Here is an 18,231-nt window from a genome sequence, read left to right as displayed (position 1 = left end):
AAAACTCTCCCCTACAACATATCTAAGTGGCGAGGAAATCGGTGAGGTGTGACCTTTTCTGCATATTTACCAACTTTTCTTCTCAGTTTAACCCAATCTACTATAATCTTTGGAGTCATCTATATCGAATCCGACACCCTGTATATGGCACGTTTCGTGTCAACTGCAACTGGAACAGCTTCACGACCAAAATTTAGGAGTGGTTAAAAAATTTCTCTTGGCCGGAAAAATCACTTCAATATATCTATTTTATAATATCATATGGTACTTTAGAAGAATTCAATATGAAGCGGCCTCAAAATGGCTGTTTTACTATGTGCAATATTTTCAAAAAATTCATACACTGATTTATTAATATGTTCTGTACACAAAATTATAAATAAAATAAATTTATAAATTTATAGTTTACAAATTTATAAATAATATAAATAAAATTATAAACAAAATTCTAAATTAATTTTACACTCTTAAAATGTGTACTAATGCATCTGTTTTAAAGAAACCACTAAGAGTTTGAAAAAACATAGTCACTTCAATATGGCGGTTTCAAACCCCAAAATAGCAAAAAATCAGCGGTTTCCTTATATTGTGTCATTGTTTTCCGGAGTAAGTTAACTAATTGGCCAAATTTTGCTCATAAACATACATGTTTTAAAATAGAAATACAATTATAAGACAAAAAATTGGTACGCGCGCACCTATATATTGTTTTAATCTCTCGAAGAATTTCCAGGCGGGAAATAGAAAAAGAGTACCACATTTACCGAAATCTTAGGTTTGTTTTCTGTTTCTGCACTGGTGAACTAGTGCAATAAATTAGAGTAAGACAAGTATATATTTTCTCATTCTAGCTTACTGCACTAGTTCACCAGTGCAGGAACCGAAAACAAATCTATTGATTCTTTAAAAATTACGAAAGAGAACAGAGTTTCAGGGAATAGATTATTTCTGTCGAGCAAAAGCAAAGACAGTCAGTTTGCGTCGATCGTTTCTTGTCGGACACCCGGTATACTTGTACTTTGGCTGTGTCAAGAGATACGCGGGGACGACATCCCAGGAAGACAAAAGAATCGGGAGAGCGTAGATTCGACACGAGTTCGCGATACCGTTATGCCGGGAGCACTCCGAGTGTTTTCAGGTGATCGCACCGCCGTGCCGTGCATCGGTCGCTAGACTCGTTTTTTCTGTATCGCGTTACAATAACGGAGGGGACAACTGTCGCGGAATCCGTTTTTCGAAAGGGGGTCCCCACAAAAGATTGACGATAATACGGTTTTCATCCGCATGAAGCGTTTGTTCAGAACTGAACTTCCGAACGTTGGTCGGAGTTCGACGACTAACGAAAGGAAAAATATTTCGACATCAAAATGTCTAGTGATAGGAATAGTAAAGAATGGTGCTACAATAGAGCCAAAATTAGCCTGTAAGGGAAATGTATGAAATTGGTTTATCTTTCTATTTGTGGGCCTGCTCTGAACTTGAATGTAAAGCTTAAAATTGTTCACAGTCTAGGGAACTTTATGAAAATGTAATTTTTCCACGAGAAAACTTTATTTTACAGCAAATATTTTTTAATAAGCAAATGGCGATGAACGAAAAAGTCTATTTTTATTGATCACCTGTCGTATTCTCACAGTTTCTATCAATCGAAAATCTGCTACTTTTGCTGTCATAAATTACTATCCCATTACTACTCGAGGTTCGACGGCCGAGTCACCGATTATGCACGTGACGTCGCGCGCGTGCCTCAAAAGTGTGCCTATATGAAAAATACTGGGATCAGTCCAAAATATACATATAATTCCGAACATTGCGATATAAAATGTATAATCATAAATCAAATAAGAACCGAAAACGCTAATATTTAGGTCCGAGCAAGATGTAGATGGTCTAATAATTTTTTTACAAATCTAATATATCAATTCATACACCGTTTTCTACCTGTTCTGCGCGCCTTGTTTGTTCATTGCCATTTGTTCATTAAAAAATATTTGCTGGAAAACAAGGTTTTCCCCGAGGGGGAAATCGCTGACCAAAATCTTGTACACCAATGCCCACTAATGTCCAGTGGACATTACTTTACTTTATATTATCTTATTTATCTTTGATCTTAGTTTATTTTTATAATGCATCAGCACGGCCTAATGCCCAAACTAATGCCCAGTAATGCCGCAAATCTGTACATTACAATGTCCTGAGCGATTTTCCCCTCGGTTTTCGTAGAAAAATTACATTTTCATAACGTTTCTCTCCTAGACTTCGAACAATTTTAAACTTCATATGTGAGTTCAGCAGATTCAAAAATATAAAGATAAACCAATTTCATGCGCGTTACTTTCGGACATATAACACAGTTTTGTTAGGTGGAATTATTGTCGTCGGCAAATTTACATGTTTTAAATCGATAAACGTTTTTTAATTATTTTTGAAGATGCTATACTTCGCATTTAATACAATATCTCCCCTCTCTCTATACTGAATAGAAATCTTATTACGAAAAATATTACCTCAGCCAGAATAAAATAAAAACAAAATATATAATTTTAGCAAAAATGAGCAGTCATTTGCAGCACTCCCTTCTTTCCCCTCTCTAAAAAATATAAATAAAATACTTCTTTCGTTTATAATTGCCATTAAAAAATATTTGCTGCAAAATAAGAGTTCTGTAGAAAAATTGCATTTTCATTAATTGTAAGTTTCCCATATTGTAGACAATTTCAAGCTTTACATTTAAGTTCAACTGACCTAAAAATATAAAGATAGACCAATTTCATACATTTCCTTTACAGGCCAATTTTGGCTCTATTGTAACACACGTTCTTTGCATTTTAATTCATATATCTTTTTTTTAGGAGAAAATAGTAATTACAATAACAGTGAGATCGTTGCAGGATTCGACGTTTTTAAATCTCAGAATGTCGGATTCCTTTCTGTTCGAAATCTAATTCATGTAAAGAGGATCGTGCTACTCGATTATCCTTTCTGCGTGAGAGCTTATTGTGAGAGCTATATGCATTTCTGTCAGTTACGCTTTGGCAGTTGTAAAGAACGCACGTGGTAAATTAATTACAGAGCAAATTAATTACATGATACAACAGTGCGTATGTATTGTGAAAACGTCTTGTCAAAATAATTTGTCAATTACTTACGTGCTTTTACACAAGTCACATCAAGATTTTGATCGAAATAACGTGCCGAGCCAATATAGCGATCGATTAGTGACAAAATTTGAACCGATGGGCTAAGATCTAGTCGTGTCAGAACTGTTTTTTACTTAAAAGAATTCTGTAAGAAATTTTGGAATTTCCGGTACCTATGTCAGAGCAGGTGTTTTTTTAAGTCCAAATACTTGTGCGATGCGTCAGATCATTGTTATTTTGAATGTTCCTTTTACGCTTTCTAGCGTCATGAAGCAGCCCCGCTCTTAGACTTCTTAGACCTTTCAAAAGTTATCGACCTCTTCGTGCCAGAATACATGAGCGAATATCACGGATTCATTCCGTGAAATCGTACATTTCGTTTTTCGAAATTACTTTCCTATGTAAGCGTAAAAAGGGAAGCGTTAAAGGTCAAATACGTTTAAAAGATAAATGAATTTCGTCGGAATACCTCTGTAAGCAGTTAAAATGTACCGCAAGCATTTTTGCGAATATAAATAGTTAAGCACGTTATTGAAATTAAACAGTTGAAAAACCGAGAACGGAGGATCCAAATGTATTCGATGTGTTAAAAGGAAAAAAAAGTATAATACATTATTGCATGATGTATGTGATATATGATATATACGAAATATATATTTGATATTAGATGAATTTGGTACTTGTGACGATAATCTTCTTAAAAACTGAAAATATTTTTTCAAAAGAAAGTGTATAGAAGAGAGTCTTCTATTATGAGACAAGCTTCTAATATGAGCTAGCAAGGGTTTCTGCTAAATTAATAGACATCGTTTGTTGGTTCTACCATGAATTTATTGCTCTTGGAGTGAAATGTCTTTAGTGGAAAATTCATTGTTGGATCGTGTAAACCTTGCGAAAAAAGATTTGTGATGAAACTTGGATGTTGAAAGCCTGCTATCTCATATTAGAAGTCTATCGTAATACTTTTCTCTATATACATATATTTAAAGAGTACATTTTTAATATTATCAGGTTTTTAAATAAGTACACCCAAAAAAAATGTTCTATTCATAAGCGGAAAATCCTTTAAGCATTTCCTCTAAGCAAAAAAATCTTATATGAAGCATTTCTCACTTACTTTAACACATATCATCTATAAAAGAGTAGACTCATAAGTTAGAATTAAGATTAATTTCCTGTATAGACAATTCCATTACATTAATACGACTAGCCTCTTGAAATAAGAGGAGATACGCAAGATATTCGCGGATACGCGAGTCGCAGCACGTGCGCCAGCTTCTGAGTAGTTCACCGACCGCCGCTAGGCCGCGCATGGTGGCGGCCAAAAACTCGGAAGCAAAATTCAGTCTCGTAGGGTATAAAAGGAGGCCCGCGAGAGTGAATTTTACTTCCGAGTTTTTGGCCTTCACCGGCTTCACCATACGCGGCCTAGCAGCGGTTGGTGAATACCTACTCAGAAGCTGGCGCCCGCGCGCGTGTCGCGTAGTGCCGGATTGCCAATTTGTGCCGGATCGCGCGTTGCAACCGCCACAAAAAGATTCCTCTAGCATTAAGAGGATATTCGTTTTAAAAGAAATATATAAATACTAAAAATAAGAATATTTGCATATTACAAGAAGAAAAGATTCCTCTAGCATTAAGAGGATTACGAGTTAAAATTTCATGCCTCAGTGTAATAGGATATTCCTCTAGATTTTAAAGTATCTTCTTGAGACCGTATTTAATAGGAAAATCCTCTAACATCAAGAGGGAACCACTCAAAAATAGAATACTTTTTTTTCAGTGTATTATATATGCATACATACATATATACAGTGCTCCAATTATTGCAACAGCATTATTCCTGAGACCAAATCAAGTAAAAAATTTCTTATATAATACTATAATACTTTTCCCTCTGACAAATGGTTATCGAGATATCATAAACTAAATATTGAAAAAGTTATAAATTTTCTCTTGAATATCGCAAAAAGTAGGCAAATAAAAAAATGTTTCAGACAAAAGTTGTTCATATTAATTAGTACACACAAAGAAAAGTATTCTATTTTTGAGTGGTTCCCTCTTGATTTTAGAGGATTTTTCTATGAAATACGGTCTCAAGAAGATACTTTAAAATCTAGAGGAATATCCTATTACACTGAGGCATGAAATTTTAACTCGTAATCCTCTTAATGCTAGAGGAATCTTTTCTTCTTGTAATATGCAAATATTCTTATTTTTAGTATTTATATATTTCTTTTAAAACGAATATCCTCTTAATGCTAGAGGAATCTTTTTGTGGCGGTTGCAACGCGCGATCCGGCACAAATTGGCAATCCGGCACTACGCGACACGCGCGCGGGCGCCAGCTTCTGAGTAGGTATTCACCAACCGCTGCTAGGCCGCGTATGGTGAAGCCGGTGAAGGCCAAAAACTCGGAAGTAAAATTCACTCTCGCGGGCCTCCTTTTATACCCTACGAGACTGAATTTTGCTTCCGAGTTTTTGGCCGCCACCATGCGCGGCCTAGCGGCGGTCGGTGAACTACTCAGAAGCTGGCGCACGTGCTGCGACTCGCGTGTCCGCGAATATCTTGCGTATCCTCTTATTTCAAGAGGCTAGTCGTATTACTGTAATGGAATTTTCTATACAGGAAATTAATCTTAATTCTAACTTATGAGTCTACTCTTTTATAGATGATATGTGTTAAAGTAAGTGAGAAATGCTTCATATAAGATTTCTTTGCTTAGAGGAAATGCTTAGAGGATTTCCCGCTTATGAATAGAATATTTTTTTTGGGGTGTAGAATAAGAGAGTATAATAAACAATAGGGGGTTTCATTAAAAAAAATTGAAGGTAACCTTTACCTGACCTTCAAATGACTATCCAAGGTTAAGTCAATGGCACCACCTTATGTCCCCCTTTGTTGGTTCTACCATGAATTTATTGCTCTTGGAGTGAAATGTGTTCAGTGAAAATGTGTTTAGATGGGCTAATTGTAAGATCTAGTCGTGTCGGAACTGTTCTCACCCTGGAAAATATTGAAAGAATTTGTGAAAATGTAGCCGAGGTCCCCGAAACCTCCACCTTTTGATAAAACATTTTCCACAATGCATACGCGTTGTTGTATCGTGTAATGCTCCATTAATTTGCCAGGTATGCTCTTTATTTACTTTATAACTGTCGCAATATATACATCCAAAATAACGATTCATTCAAATCAGTCGGTTATACATATAGTGTACCCGTCCTATATTTAACATGATATTTTAACCGTGATATTTGTAGAAGAAAATGACACTATCGTCGATCTGAACATAGCAAGGAGTAGAATCCGATGATTTTTATTTAAAAAAATTTGGATTCCGTTAATAGCTTCTTGCCGAAATCTAGTTCGTGTAAAAGAAATTGCTACTCGATCGTTATTTCCGTGATGCGGAGAGCTTTTATCAGCAAGTGTTGCCAATATATCATGAGCTATCAAAAATTAGTTGAACGACCAAGTTAGTAACCAAGTAACAAAAACTTACAAATTGGGGAGCGATAACTAATGCTCCAAGCATTATTCCACCTTTAAATTTTATTTTCTTGCGTTTTTCGAAATGAGAAATCAAAATTTTTTATGATATATAAAGGGGAATTTTTTTCGAGGAACAAGTAGACATCTCGATTTTAGCAAAACTGAATTCACGTGAAAAGAATTGCCACTCGATCACCATTTCTGCAAGAGTTTAGCTTTCATTAGCAAGTATTTAACGTAGTGTGGCTCTTTTATGACGGTTTTCACTTCCTGGAGTAGGGGAGATGCGGTAAGTAGATCAGACGCGAAATATACATATAATACATTTTCACATTATTGTACGTCGACTACGAATCGCTGATGGTCTTAGGGTATAAAATTGTTGGTAGAAACACGTGCAATATACGAAATATGTATGTTGCGCAGGAAGGAACATTTTACACATGAACATGACATTCAAGAATCAAGACCAAAGCCGGGTAGTGAACACGTCGATTTGTAAAAATTTTAAATTGCTACAAAAGTTACGACAGTTTTGTCTCCTTTGACATTCGTCACGGATGGATCTAAAAGTTTTCTTAAGAATCTAACGCATCTCGTCATTTAATTCCGTCTCTGGAAGCTTAAATATCGCGAAGTCAATCGCGTATTGTCAAAGTCAGTAACTTGAAAGGCATTAATGCAAAGCACTTTCGCTGACAAAAATCGACCGGAAATTTCACGAGGGACTAATGCTTACGTGTCCGCGATTCCGTCGCGATTCTAGAGCATCTTGTGTAAAACGCTGCGTCAAGCGAAGTTGAGAAAGAGTGTGAAAACGGAACGTTGTGTGAAAATGCTAACGTCGACGTAGCATTCATATAACAGACTTCTTTTTTTTGTTTACTGTATCTGTTAATGATCGCGCGTAAAAAGTGGTCTTGTATCGGCGCCATGGCATTCTCCGTCGTATTTGTGGGTGTACTTTCTTCGTGGACGTGTAAATGTAATCTTTCGATTACACAAATATCGTCGATTCGGTTTGTCTGTCAGTCCTTCCGTTTCCTTTCAACTTTACGACGAAATCCTACTACATATCGCTATTTTGTCGTTAAGATTCGTTGCACGTGGAACCGATACACGCCAATAATGTTTTGTTCAACTTGTCCTTGAAAAGATCCTTAGAAACGAAGTATAAATATTTAAATCCGATAGAAAAAGAAATAAATCAATTTAAGAAGTGATTTTGTATCCCAGGGAGGATAGCTATCAAAGACGAACACGTGATTTATTGAAAGTTTGTCGAAGTATAATATACAAATTTACTTTTGATTGAATTCTTCTTTTATTTCTTCGTCTCTTGGAGTCGTTTAAGTTTTCAAAGATACAATTACGTCTGTAAAGCTGGCACTTCCTACGAATATTAAAAAAAAGTACTAAGAATTCTAATAGCACTTTTTATACACAGAAAAAAAAGAATATTCTCCTTTTGAAAATATGTTTAGTTTTAACGTGAAAATCTTGAAATGAGATTATACTGCGTTAAAGGAAGAAAAACTTACTTGAATGAAGTAATTTTATATAATTCAATCAAGAGAAATATATGCTTATTATTTAAAAATCATTTTCTTTAATGGAAAGGAAACAATATCGAGTAGAAAGTAACATATTTTCAAAACGAAGATTATAATGATTAAAATGACTTTGTTATCAAAATTATTAAATATTTCTAAGAAGATTATAAATTGTTGTATATATACAAAACAATAAATGTGTTAATTTAAGTATATAAGAGTTGATCTGTTAGAAGATCGTGCCCAGCTTCACAGACGCGGTATAGTTACATCCTCAGGGTGAAATGGTGTTAAATATGCGTAATTGAAATTATATTAATATAACAATGCATGAAAATTGTGTGCGTGTGCGCTACGTAACATTCGTCCAAAGTAATTGATCTAATCTGTCTGATTCAATGACGTTTAATCTAATCTAATCAAATTCCGAGAATGTAACAATTTTTGATGAAATTTTGATTTGAAGTTGGAAATTTAATAGTCGCTTGTAAGTTTTTCTCTTGCATGGATCGTATAAGTTATATATTATGTTTATCTTATTTTGTTATAATGATTGACATAATTTATTATGTATTTATCTTGTTAATTCTCTCTCGCTTTCTCGCTCTCTCACTCTCTCGCTCGTTCACTCACCTGAAATAATACAATTTTTAAGCGCGTAGCTGACATGTTGTAAGAAAGATCCGAATGAAAGATATGTAAAGATCAGGCTTGATCAATAAGTTCTTACGTTCTATTTCTAGCTATATCGAAAGAATAGTCTTGTTATCTCGTGCTACGACATTGTAGTTAACATTATCAGATTATCGGACATTTACGATAAGTATGGACGATAAAGACGGTGTAAACAGTGAAAGTGCAAACGTGTACTACTTTTTTTTTTGTAAAAAATGCATTGTATGTGTACTTATGTCGCGTCGGAAAATTTCCGTCGAAAACTCGATTAGTCATCACTACAAATTTATTGACGAGCGCGTATATTTAGCTCGTGTTTGATCAGTATTGCCATTTGTTCATTGAATTTATAAATTGTATTTATAAATTGATCGCATGCGCGTTGGGTTTACGTAATCTTTTTAGAAGACTTTTTTAAATTAATTTTCGTTGAGATAATTAAAATCACTAGGATGATAATATCCGTTTATTCGCGTGTCGCTTAAAATATGATTACTGATGATTACGGTATTAACGAGAAAGACGAGATGCCCGTCACAAAAACCGGGTTGTGCGTAAACGATTAATTTGAAAGAGCCCTCGTATATACACGGTGTTGTACAAGCGAGAGGGAATGGTGCGAGAGAGGTCAAGAACCCGGTACTTCGTTCTCTACCTCAAGATTCATCCGCGATTCTAGTTTCGCAAATGTACGCTTAAGCCCGACTTAGATTATTATAATTCGCGTCAGGGTTTAACATAAAATTGTATTAAAAATTTTATTTTATATTTTATTGTATCTTAACGTTTGCCTACATTGTGGTAGAAAACATTTTATACGTCCATTGTCTTATTCTTCAAATATTGTTTCTTCCTTTTTACACGATAAATAAAATCTCCGAATACATTGAATTATGATACAAATTTTTTACTAAATTAATAAAATTCGTATGGCTCAAATGTGATAAACATAAATTTGAAGGAATAAAGGACTAAGAGCCGTGACAGAGCGCTAGTGTCTAAATATTTCATATTTTAAATTTATTGCGAGAAATATTACCCCAGCCAGGGTTTGAAACTGAACCTCCACCTCACTAGGCGGGCGTTTCAATTTTTTAAATACTTTTTTACTGTTTTTATTTGTCATATGAGTAATACGAAAATTTGAAGAGTAAGGTTAACTTTATAAAGTGGTTAAACTATAATTTGTGTTAGAATTGAAGATAATAATTCATTTATAATTTGTACGCTGTGTAATTTGACGAACACTTGAAGAAACAAAAATATATCACAATACACAAAAGTATTGTGTTCCACTCTTTGAAATTTAACGCGAATTATAGATCGTCTAAAATGGATTTTTAGGATCGACGAGGCGAATCGAATCATAGAATTGAGACTATCATTTGTTACATTTCGATCGAAATTTATTATTCTGGCGCGCGAGTTACTTCGTCCTTCTTTCTCCGCTCCTAAAACAAGAGCACATTGTTTACAGTGTAGCGTCGATATCGAACTAAAAATGATTCGATTCGCCTTCGTTTACCCTATGTTGGGTAGGATTATAGATTCAGCTTACACAGAGAAGGCGCTTTTTGCGGTTAATTACGTTTAATCGGTTAAAATACAATAGAAGTGTATATGTGTGCTTGAACGGTGTAAATCTATTATAAAAAAAAAACAAAATCAGAAAGAGATTGTCTCTGCTTTAAACGTGCTTGAGTTTGCACACACACTGTTACTCGAGAGCGTAGACATAATAAGAGAGGCAAACGTCCTCGTCCGAAGATCACGTGAGCGAACATAGAAACACCAATCAGTGTTACTAGGTGCTGCAGGCTCCATATTCAACACCCTATTATCGGGTTACTTTACAAAGCGATATACATTATCTAAAACTTTTTAATGTGAATTTTAAAATGTTTTTACTGCGGATTTTTTTCTATTAAAGACATATTTTTTCGTTTTTTTTCACAACGACTTGTTGCTTTTAAGTAATGTTTTCCAACGATATTTCTAATATCATCCAGAGTTGATCTAATAAAAAATATAAATCTTATCCGATCTTTAATATGATTATCGGCCATGGGTGTAGGAATACCTGGATGGAGCATATGAGAGGGGGTAGTGAAGCCGGAGACGTGGGACGAAAATTGCCAACCGAGATGGCGGCTATGAGTGACCAAATCAGCAAGATAGTATTCATAACCTCATCTTATTTTTTTCTTCAAGACAGCAGCACAAATCGACACAGCGTCAATCTGTTTTTTTTCAACATCCAGTGAACAACAAGGACGAAATGATACTTGTATCAACTTGTGTCGATGAATGGAAAGCATCGTCTAATATATAGACTCACATTGAAAATGAGGTTATGAATCAGTATTTTTACACTTACAATTAGTATCATTTGAATATAAATGGAAACTAACTATTAGACGCCTATTATTATTAACGTCACACATTTCGGTTATAAAGTGTGATAAACTTTTATCTATTCTAATTAAAAGAAACGATATGTACAACTCGTGTGTTCTTGTTGGTGCGTCGATACTGGCTGTGTTCCGATATTCACTACTAGTACTGCAAATCTAGAGTTTAAGTCACGTATACTATACATTTTCAATACTGGCAGTGAATATCGGAACACAGCCACTCTTATGTGCCATATGCTTCGAGTCGCCATGTTAAATTGCCAACCAAGATGGCTGCCGATCAATTTTCCCTTCACTTCTCAGGCTTCACCCCTCTCGCCCAAGAAAGTATCTTACGCTCTATCTGCAGTTATTCCTACATCCATGTTATCGGCATATTCCAATTTTGTAATTTATCTGTTATTATTTTGAGAGATAAAAGAGATTAGAAACAAAATATACTTGTGCTTTGGCAAAAAATCGATTGTCTTCATTTTTCCTTTTTCCAGAAGGAGGAAGGGAAACGGATTTGTGAATAGTTTAAAATTCTTGTATTTTCTTTTTGTTTGTGTGCACGTTGTGTGCGCGCATATTTCTATCATTGAGAATAGTACGTTTCCAAACTTGACTCAGGATGCTTAAGCGTTCTTATAGCAACTTGGCACGAACACGGTAGAATTAAAAATCTCGCTGTTTTACATCATGTCTTTCGACATTTTAAGTTTCTTAATATCGCGATAAGATTAGCACTTTCCTGCGTTTGTTCTCAATTGTTAACATTAAAATTGCGAAAATTGCAGTCTCGCCGTTGATTATTAGCCGTTAGTTTACGAAACACGAAGCATTTAAAAGACTTTTTAAATTTCACGATATACTTATTATTTCTTTTTACAGTTTTTACATTTTTTTTATAATTATTATGCCACTATTTTTTACAATTATTATGCCACTAATCTGTAACATTATTGTATTATTTTTGTTCACATTGCAAACGGAACGATCCCACACCCCATACAGCACAGATGGTTGCAGTTACATTGCAGAAACGTTGCAGTCTTGCAGAGACATTGCAGGGATATAAAATTGCAAAATGTCGATAGCAATGTTGCAGCAATGTTTGAAAAATAATAAAAATACTATATTTTCTATTTAAAACATTTTTCTAATTACGAGAATTTTATTATGTTATTTTCGTTGATACCAATAATGCGCGAATTATTAAGTACTTGATCAGTGCGGTGTTGCTCGCAATCTCCATCTATTGCGAGCAACACCGCACTGATCAAGTACTTAATAATTCGCGCATTATTGGTATCAACGAAAATAACATAATAAAATTCTCGTAATTAGAAAAATTTTTTAAATAGAAAATATAGTGTTTTCATTATTTTTGAAACATTGCTGCAATATTGCTATCGAAAGTTTGCAATTTTACATCCCTGCAATGTCTCTGCAAGATTGCACTGCAATCTGCAAGATTGCAACGTTTCTACAATGTAACTGCAACCATCTGTGCCGTATGGGATAAGACTTTGATTATTTATTTGGAAAAAATGCCATGTGTGGCCTACGAAGTAATAATAACGTGTTTTATTATTTATTTCTAACTACACGATCAAGTTTTATAGCGTTTTTCACTGGAAGGAACTGAGTGCGCACCGAAATTGCACAAGTGCGCACCGATACTGCACGATGTTTCTGAAAGTGCGAGTTTTTTGCACTCCCAGTTAAACATTCGACGCAGATCAAGTGTCACGTTTTTTCGTTCTTAACCTTTCTACGTACGTACGAATTTGTTATAATGGAAGAATTTGAAGTGAATTTTAAAGTGAATGATAAGTTGCTAACAATAAAACTGCAACCAAGCGAAGTGTGGGACTTTACAATAAAGTTTTCGATTTTTGGAATTTTTCGTGATTCTTCATTCCAAATTTCTTCGTCACTACTAGATGATGATGATGAGGATAGCACATCTAGCAGATGTGAAAGGTATTTTAGAACTGACACATAATATTTATATCTTGATTTATATTTTACCGTGAATTGTACTTTTTAAAGATAAGGTTAGAGAGAAACAGTCTCAAGCCCCTCTTGTGCGCATGAGCGGAGGAGAAATGTCCAGTTATTATGCATCTCTCTCGGTTGTATGGGATACATTCTTTCATCGCGATGCGCAGTCCATATATTATAGGTTCATGAGTGAAACACGCTGCTCTTGACTAGTGCGCACTCAGTGCGCACTAGTGCAACCAGTGAAAAACGCTATTAGTTGTTTTGTTTACATTTGTATCATTTCGCCAATAGAAATAATCACGATTTTATTAACCATACTGACGATGCATTTTATTTATGGATTTCGGAATACGATTCTTTGAGTATGTTGGGTTTTCTTCTCCATGGCACCCGTATTCGAGCATTGTGCGCATCGTACAACTTGTCGAGTCCGATGTGTAACGTCTACGTGATTAATCGGGAAACAACGATATATCGATATGACAATACACATTGTGCACGATGTGATATTTTTAGTCACATTTATTTGCATTCCCATTAGCGTCGATACAATAAGAACAAACGTCATTACATGTGCACGTGTGAAAGATGTTAATAAAAGAATTTAGACATAATCTAAAGGGGGTTGGGGGGGGGGGAGAATGCTGGAATTTTGGAGATGTAAATAAAATTGTATATGAAATCACCATATACATATATAGTATATAGTTAAAGTTATTATATTAAATAAAAAGATTCGTGCAATTATGTATTGCATATTAATACTTAGTACAAAATATTTCTTGTTAAAAAACTAGTTTTACATTTAATGGGCGTTTGTCTTTTTGCAAGAAAATGTCCAATTGTCGATTATTCGTCTCATATTCGACTATGAGTGGTTACTTTCTGAAAGTTTACGTCCTAAAATTTCATTGTAGATGCGTAGGAGGCCAGCAACTCGCGACAGTGCTGGATTATTGGATGTATCTTATAATCGAAGGGTTGGATTAACGAAATTACTGCATATGAGTTTTTATTCTTCGTTAATATTAATTCATTAATAAAAAAAGCCTTGTGAGATTAATCACAAGTATATTATTTTGTAAATTATAATCTCTTATTCTTGTATATTTGTCTTTTTTTACAAATTGGTACATTGTAGATATGTAAAGTTGTAATCATTGATATTTTGTGTTACAGTACCCAATGACGATACTTTACGATCCCAGTTGTAAAAAAGAACCGTCTACGGGAGCATCAACGCAATACGGACAGGAAAAAGAAATTTGTATGAAACTGTTTGAGAAATGGAGCGAGTCAGAGCAAGTGCAGTTTGTCGAACAGCTGTTAGCACGAATGTGTCATTATCAGCACGGACACATCAACGCGTATCTCAAACCGATGTTGCAGAGAGATTTTATTTCGCTTCTGCCAAGTAAGTAATCAGATACATACGCGCTTAACACTTTTTTACAAATTATCTACGCATATCTCGAATAATATTTCTAATGTTACCTTTTAATATCGTCAACCGAATGGTTTACAGAAAAAGGACTGGACCATGTGGCGGAAAGTATTCTTTCGTACCTTGACGCAAAGTCGCTTGTTTCGGCAGAGCTAGTGTGCAAGGAGTGGCATAGGGTTATCAGTGAAGGAATGCTTTGGAAGAAGTTAATTGAACGGAAGGTCCGAACAGATTCGGTTTGGAGAGGTCTGGCTGAAAGAAGAGGATGGTGAGTGGAAATTTACTACAATATATAAAACTTGTGATAAACACAAATGTAATAAATACAGGTGTAGAGCATATATTTTTACAAGTTTACATTGTAAACGTGAATATAGAATATATGTAAAATATCTCTTTATATATTTTTATTTATCCTATGAAATTTGCTTTCAGGATACAATATTTGTTTAAACCAAAACCAGGCGAAGCCCATCCCAATCACAATTTCTACAGGTCACTTTATCCAAAAATTGTTAAAGATATCGAGAGTATAGAGAACAATTGGAGAATGGGCCGATTCAATCTTCAGAGAATCAACTGTCGCAGCGAAAACTCGAAAGGAGTTTATTGTCTGCAATATGATGATCAGAAGATAGTTTCCGGGCTTCGAGACAACACAATTAAGATCTGGGACAGAAATACTCTGCAGTGTATCAAAGTATTGACGGGCCACACGGGTTCTGTGCTTTGTTTACAATACGATGATAAGGCTATAATATCCGGTTCCTCGGACAGTACTGTGAGAGTTTGGGATGCTACTACAGGCGAGATGGTCAACACGTTAATTCATCATTGTGAGGCAGTGCTGCATCTCAGATTTAATAACGGCATGATGGTTACTTGCTCAAAGGTCAGTCGAGGGAGAACAATGAATTTCTATTTGTCATAATTTATTTTATAATTTATATTTGGCTGGATTATTATTGATAATACTTATCGTTTGCAGGATCGTTCCATAGCAGTCTGGGATATGACATCGCAGACAGAAATTGCGTTGAGAAGAGTATTGGTTGGGCACAGAGCGGCAGTGAACGTGGTTGACTTTGATGAGAAGTACATTGTGTCCGCTAGTGGTGATAGAACTATCAAAGTATGGAACACCTCCAATTGCGAATTTGTGCGAACACTGAACGGACATAAACGCGGCATAGCGTGTTTGCAATATAGGGATCGCTTAGTAGTTAGTGGCAGTAGTGATAATACCATACGATTATGGGATATTGAGTGCGGAGCTTGCTTACGTGTTTTGGAAGGGCATGAAGAATTAGTGAGATGTATTCGTTTCGATAGTAAGCACATCGTCAGTGGTGCTTATGACGGGTACGTATGTAAAAATCCGAATGTCTCAATTCTGATTTTAATTCTGCGTTTGCAACATGAGATCATACGCCTTCAGCGACTAGAAACTTTACGCGTACTATATGTATACATACGGACTAGAAACTTTGTACGCGTAATATATACATTATCTTCCTCTTAGATAAATACAATTTATCTTTATAGCGTATTATTGTCCAACGTATATAAAAACATAAAATTTGTAACTAACGTCGTTACATATTGATATCCTACATATTGATAATTAAATATAACAGATTTCATATTGATAATTTAGAGTTGCATTAAAAGATTTCGTTTTATAAACATTAATTTTACAAGCTCGGAAAGGCATTGAATTCGTATTTATTATTGTGTTTTGCAGAAAAATCAAAGTTTGGGATCTTGTAGCTGCTCTCGACCCTCGTGCCGTTGCCAGTACTTTATGCTTGCGCACTTTAGTGGTAAGATATTTTACATACACGTGTATTTTCTTATAGGGTCGACCGAGGCGAATTGGATCACAGAATTGGGACTACATTTGTTACATTCCGATTGAAACTTATTATTCTGGCGCGCGAGTTACTTCGTCCTTCTTTCTCCGCTCCTAAAACAAGAGTCAGTGCGTGCACATTGTCTACACTGTAGACTCTACAGTGTGGCGTCGGTATTGAACTAAAAGTGATTGGATTTGTCTCGGTCTGCCCTATATTTTATATGTAGTCAGCAATTTGTCAAATACCCAACTGAATTTTTCTTCCTTACCAATCTTGTTTGTACTTCTTTTGTAATCTTTGTAGGAGCACACTGGCCGTGTGTTTCGTCTTCAGTTTGATGAGTTCCAAATAGTATCGTCATCTCACGATGATACGATATTAATTTGGGATTTTCTTAATTATAATCCGTCAAGCGGAAGTGTATGTAGTGGACGTATGCCGATGGATGGAGCGCCGAACCAAGCCGATACTAGATCTCCTTCCCGTAAATATGCTAGATATTCTGTTATATTAAAATTGGAGTTTTGGTTATAAAATGCAAAAGCAAAAAATATTTTTCTTATTTGTAGCATTTGAGTGACGCATCAATACGGAGATTGCTTCATTGTGATATAATTGTAAGTATATTTTATAAATTATTGTGCTGGTAAGAAACTTATTCAGTATAAATACTAATAAAAATTCAAATAAAAAACATATTTTACGGAATTTTTAATTGCAAGGTTCTGTATTTCAGACAAGTGGTTAGTGAGTGAATCCAGTGTATTCACGACAATGTATGCAAATAATAAAATGTTTCATGATGAATGTCCGGTGTGAACAGCAGCTATATACAAAAACGTCTGAGGGAAGAATTTGATTTTGATTTATTGTTTGCTGGGACAGCAAAAGAAATTCTCCGAAAAAGAGGAAAGTAAAACGGACTAATTTGAGTGAAACTATAAATTATAATTTATATATGCGCTTGACGCAACGCGTTTAGGAACGAACAGTATGTTTAAAGCCGCATAAATACATCCCATGGATGTAAATAATTGTCGTCGTCTGCTTTGGCCATACATGGAATTCTTCTACGCTTTTTGACATGCTAGAAGTCAAGACCATTTTCCTACGGTGAAAGAAATAAAAAAAAAGAAAGACTTACAATACGTAATGTAGCAAAACATTTTTAGGGAGGCTGGCTATTACACTTAATAAGACATTAAATGTATTATAGTAAAAGAAATTAATAATTTTTTTATATAATTAATTTATGAGATAAAAAATTGTAAAATGTTTTTTGATTGGAGTACTTATCTTGTGTGAATGTGTAAAGAAAATTGTTACATGGAAGAATTATCGTGTTTCACCGTCTTTAAATAGCTCGTACAAAGTGCTATACACCCGTGTTTAGAATTGCGAAAAAAATGATTATAATACAAATACAACAATTTTTTGTGGACATTCGAATTTTGTGAAACTTATTTAAAAAGAGAGTGAAGAGCCGACAACCTCTGCACAGTCTATCTTTGGTATAATACTGTTTGCATTTAGAATATAAAAATTATTACATCAGAATGTAAATATTATTATCATTATTATTATATTCATACCGAAACAAATATAACGTGTGATTTTAAAATGATTTTAACTATTGTAAAAAAAAGGAAAAGAAATGCT

The 18,231-nt window shown here is 34.7% G+C and overlaps 1 protein-coding gene across 2 annotated transcripts in view; it reads left to right on the top strand.

Moving 5' to 3' along the window:
* Nucleotides 1-18,021, top strand: part of LOC105557340 (beta-TrCP) — a 35,637-nt gene extending 17,616 nt beyond the window's left edge. Inside the window, exons 1-9 of one of the 2 annotated variants that reach the window (XM_012004555.1) lie at nt 11,090-11,216; nt 14,452-14,686; nt 14,798-14,984; nt 15,152-15,608; nt 15,705-16,078; nt 16,461-16,539; nt 16,876-17,056; nt 17,142-17,189; nt 17,309-18,021. In XM_012004555.1, coding sequence (XP_011859945.1) covers nt 14,458-14,686; nt 14,798-14,984; nt 15,152-15,608; nt 15,705-16,078; nt 16,461-16,539; nt 16,876-17,056; nt 17,142-17,152 — 1,518 coding nt within the window. In that variant the 5' untranslated portion in view covers nt 11,090-11,216; nt 14,452-14,457 and the 3' untranslated portion in view covers nt 17,153-17,189; nt 17,309-18,021. Of the gene's footprint in view, nt 1-11,089; nt 11,217-14,451; nt 14,687-14,797; nt 14,985-15,151; nt 15,609-15,704; nt 16,079-16,460; nt 16,540-16,875; nt 17,057-17,141; nt 17,190-17,308 lie in introns of those variants that run through there. The other variant, XM_012004554.1, reaches the window with a different exon arrangement.
* Nucleotides 18,022-18,231: the final 210 nt, after the last annotated feature.

This window comes from Vollenhovia emeryi, unplaced genomic scaffold (assembly GCF_000949405.1).
Source record: "Vollenhovia emeryi isolate VEMERY1.0 unplaced genomic scaffold, V.emery_V1.0 DF939517.1, whole genome shotgun sequence".
In the NCBI taxonomy this organism is placed as follows: domain Eukaryota; kingdom Metazoa; phylum Arthropoda; class Insecta; order Hymenoptera; family Formicidae; genus Vollenhovia; species Vollenhovia emeryi.
This window is presented reverse-complemented; position numbering and strand designations above follow the sequence as displayed.